A 4,259-nucleotide genomic window follows, 5' to 3' on the forward strand; every position below is an offset into this window, starting at 1 on the left:
GCCTACCTTCTCGTAGGCGTACTGCTCCTGCAGCATCACCGGCAGCCGCTCCAGGAACGCCCGCATGCAGGGCGCCGCGTTGAGGCCGACCACGCCTTGCCGCTTCAGCGCCGAGCGGCACGTCGCCAGCACGTGGTTGGACRCCATGAACTCCTTGGAGCAGTTCACCACCAGAACGTCCTGGAGACGCGACAGACACTCACAGAAAGGCGACGGAGACGAGGAGCGACAGAAAGAGTCCGATGCCTAACCTTTGACCTGTTGGAGCAGACGGCCACGCCCACATCTGGGATCCAGACAATGTTCTGGATGGCTCCGGATCCGGCGACGACGGTCTGCAGGACGGATCCGTCCTGTGGGACAGGAAGCAAGCGGTGAGCGCAGGAGGAAGGAAGTCCGGCYGGCCGGTCCAGACGGTGGCCTCTTACCCGCAGAGACCAGATGTTCATGAGGCCGCCGGCGCCGCCGGAGGCCAGCGCCAGGCCGTCGGGGCTGAAGGCCAGCGTCCGGACCGGCGTGATGTGTCCCTTCAGCTGGAGGACGCACACGGCTCCGTCCCCCTCCCAACGCGGCGGCGGCTGCAACACAACCACAAAACGAGTCATTTGATCTGAAGCTGATGGAGAAAACCACCACAAACATCTGGATCATCGGCGCTACTGTAAAAAAGAAACTGGAAAGAAAAACTTCCTGATCGATTCTGAAGAAGAAACAGAAAAATAATGTTTTAAATCCAGAATTTACTGCATGTTTTGCTTTAAAAACATTTTGGATCTAMAWGGATTCACAGATGACCTTTTTTACAAAAACTCGACTTCTTTCATCYTWATGTTGCAAACTTATTTTAATGCTCAACAGCAAAACTAAACAAAATTAAACCTTTTGTCGTTTTTATAAAACTTGAGGCCTGCGGGTATTTTTACTAGTTTAAACTTAACTTTAACTTTTCAATCCCTCCGGTTCTTTGTGGAAATTCAGACAACATCAGCTTTTTTTGTGTTGATACACAATTGTGAATTTATTTTAACATTTTTTAGCAAAAATGGTCAAAAACTCAGAAACGCTACCTTCCACCTGCAGGTGGCAGYATTTATCTCTTCTACACTGGAAACTAAAAGTCACATTTATCGTCACAAATATCTTAATATTCCTTGCAAATATTTCTAAAGGAGCATAAAAAAGAAAATGACAAAAACAATCAATAAATCCAGATTTATGCGAGGCATTTTCTTCTTCTCTTGTGTCTGAATTGAACACAGTAAAAGTTTGGTGGAAGGAGAACTGTTCCCGTTCGGCCCCGGAGGCCAGAGGTGCGTCTCGCGTTACCAGTAGTTTGGGTTTGGCGTCGTTCTCCCACAGCGTCTCCGAGTCGCACCGGGAGGATTCTGGGAAGTGGCAGATCTCCTGAGGAACGGTCCAAACCGACACCAGGCCGTTCTGGCAGCATCTGGAAGAAAGCAGTGAGCCGTTCAGGAGGAGAACCGGAACCGTTCGGGTCGGCGCGGCTGCAGCTGAGACCTACATGGCGAGCATGCTGAGCGGTCTGGGCCCGCGGCCCGGCAGGCCGCACCACGCCACGCCGTTCACCTGGGAGGCGTGGCGCAGGCTCTGCAGGCAGCGCCAGCCGGAACCCGGACCCGAGTCCCGGTCCGGGGCGGCCCACAGCTTCACCGTCTCCTCCTTGGCGCAGGTCAGCAGGATCTGGCCGTTGGGGCTCCACTTCATGCTGCTGATGGACTCCTGAGGGACASACCGCCATGAGCGCCGGCTGGGGGAAAGGTTCTGGTCGGGTCCGGACGGCCCGGTTACCTTGTGAGCGTCGATCACGACCACGGCTCCTTTCTCCAGCGGCTCCTTGGATCCGATCAGCAGCTTTCCGTCGGCGTACCCCACAGCGAACGGCCGGTCCTCGCTGTACCAGGCGATGTGCATCACGGCCACTGGGGGGCGACACTCACATGTTCACGCTGCAGGAACTGACCTTCAGATCGACCCTGAAATCTGATTCTTTCTGCACTTTTCTAGATAGATGCGACGTGTTCCTGATCTCCTGGGTGAAGMAGCCTGAAAGCTTCCTGCAGGCCCAGCAGAGGCCCAGCAACATCACACCTACTGAGCATGCTCAGTGGGAGTGAGCATGCTCAGTGGGACTGAGCATGCTCAGTCGGACTGAGCATGCTCAGTGGGACTGAGCATGCTCAGTGGGACTGAGCATGCTCAGTGGGACTGAGCAGTGGGACAGAGCATGGACTGAGCATGCTCAGTGGGACTGAGTGGGACTGAGCATGCACAGTNGGAACGGACCCGGGGGTTTGGGCCGACCCGGCTTCAGAACCGCCTCAGAGAGTCGGACAGCAAATCAGTAACACTAAATATCATGACAGACACCTGATCAATATCGAAACGTCCGACAGAATATCCACTGAACTCTGATCCAGAACCGAACGGCATTCTGGGAGGTGTAGGCAGAGGAAGGCTTTACAGCTCACTGCCAGCTAAGCTAGCTGGGTAGCTTAGCTCACTCTCTGGTTGCCTAGCAACACCTTACAGAGCAACACCTGCGCAGCAGCAGATTAAAGCTGCAGTTTGAAACGTTTATTAATATTTCTTTGCTCTCCGTGTCGCAGCAGTTTGGTTGTTTTTGCTCTGATCGATCTGTTCTCAGATCAGCTGTTTCACGTCACAACATGACTACAGGTTGTAAAAAACATATTTTAATAAAGTTACGTACTGCAGCTTTAAGGATTTGCCTCATAACTGCTTAAAAATAAACAACAACGGCGTTGATTATAAGTATGGATAAAACGGTCCGGCCACCAGGATTAAAACGACAATCGTCCAATCAATAAAGACTCGTACTGCCTGATGAGTGGTTTCCATGGAGACGCGTCTCTCAGCCTACCTTCTCGTAGGCGTACTGCTCCTGCAGCATCACCGGCAGCCGCTCCAGGAACGCCCGCATGCAGGGCGCCGCGTTGAGGCCGACCACGCCTTGCCGCTTCAGCGCCGAGCGGCACGTCGCCAGCACGTGGTTGGACRCCATGAACTCCTTGGAGCAGTTCACCACCAGAACGTCCTGGAGACGCGACAGACACTCACAGAAAGGCGACGGAGACGAGGAGCGACAGAAAGAGTCCGATGCCTAACCTTTGACCTGTTGGAGCAGACGGCCACGCCCACATCTGGGATCCAGACAATGTTCTGGATGGCTCCGGATCCGGCGACGACGGTCTGCAGGACGGATCCGTCCTGTGGGACAGGAAGCAAGCGGTGAGCGCAGGAGGAAGGAAGTCCGGCYGGCCGGTCCAGACGGTGGCCTCTTACCCGCAGAGACCAGATGTTCATGAGGCCGCCGGCGCCGCCGGAGGCCAGCGCCAGGCCGTCGGGGCTGAAGGCCAGCGTCCGGACCGGCGTGATGTGTCCCTTCAGCTGGAGGACGCACACGGCTCCGTCCCCCTCCCAACGCGGCGGCGGCTGCAACACAACCACAAAACGAGTCATTTGATCTGAAGCTGATGGAGAAAACCACCACAAACATCTGGATCATCGGCGCTACTGTAAAAAAGAAACTGGAAAGAAAAACTTCCTGATCGATTCTGAAGAAGAAACAGAAAAATAATGTTTTAAATCCAGAATTTACTGCATGTTTTGCTTTAAAAACATTTTGGATCTAMAWGGATTCACAGATGACCTTTTTTACAAAAACTCGACTTCTTTCATCYTWATGTTGCAAACTTATTTTAATGCTCAACAGCAAAACTAAACAAAATTAAACCTTTTGTCGTTTTTATAAAACTTGAGGCCTGCGGGTATTTTTACTAGTTTAAACTTAACTTTAACTTTTCAATCCCTCCGGTTCTTTGTGGAAATTCAGACAACATCAGCTTTTTTTGTGTTGATACACAATTGTGAATTTATTTTAACATTTTTTAGCAAAAATGGTCAAAAACTCAGAAACGCTACCTTCCACCTGCAGGTGGCAGYATTTATCTCTTCTACACTGGAAACTAAAAGTCACATTTATCGTCACAAATATCTTAATATTCCTTGCAAATATTTCTAAAGGAGCATAAAAAAGAAAATGACAAAAACAATCAATAAATCCAGATTTATGCGAGGCATTTTCTTCTTCTCTTGTGTCTGAATTGAACACAGTAAAAGTTTGGTGGAAGGAGAACTGTTCCCGTTCGGCCCCGGAGGCCAGAGGTGCGTCTCGCGTTACCAGTAGTTTGGGTTTGGCGTCGTTCTCCCACAGCGTC

The 4,259-nt window shown here is 51.5% G+C and overlaps 1 protein-coding gene across 1 annotated transcript in view; it reads right to left on the reverse strand.

Annotated features, from left to right (window-relative positions):
- The window catches only part of herc1 (HECT and RLD domain containing E3 ubiquitin protein ligase family member 1), a 55,939-nt gene that overhangs the window by 11,152 nt on the left and 40,528 nt on the right, over nucleotides 1-4,259 (reverse strand). Inside the window, exons 55-60 of the mRNA XM_017303094.1 lie at nucleotides 1,810-1,940; nucleotides 1,523-1,740; nucleotides 1,327-1,447; nucleotides 429-578; nucleotides 252-353; nucleotides 7-180 (exon numbers count right to left, since the gene is read on the reverse strand). Of these exons, the coding sequence (XP_017158583.1) occupies nucleotides 7-180; nucleotides 252-353; nucleotides 429-578; nucleotides 1,327-1,447; nucleotides 1,523-1,740; nucleotides 1,810-1,940 (896 nt within the window). The remainder of the gene's footprint in view (nucleotides 1-6; nucleotides 181-251; nucleotides 354-428; nucleotides 579-1,326; nucleotides 1,448-1,522; nucleotides 1,741-1,809; nucleotides 1,941-4,259) is intronic.

This window comes from Poecilia reticulata, unplaced genomic scaffold (assembly GCF_000633615.1).
Source record: "Poecilia reticulata strain Guanapo unplaced genomic scaffold, Guppy_female_1.0+MT scaffold_181, whole genome shotgun sequence".
Classification (NCBI taxonomy): Eukaryota; Metazoa; Chordata; class Actinopteri; order Cyprinodontiformes; family Poeciliidae; genus Poecilia; species Poecilia reticulata.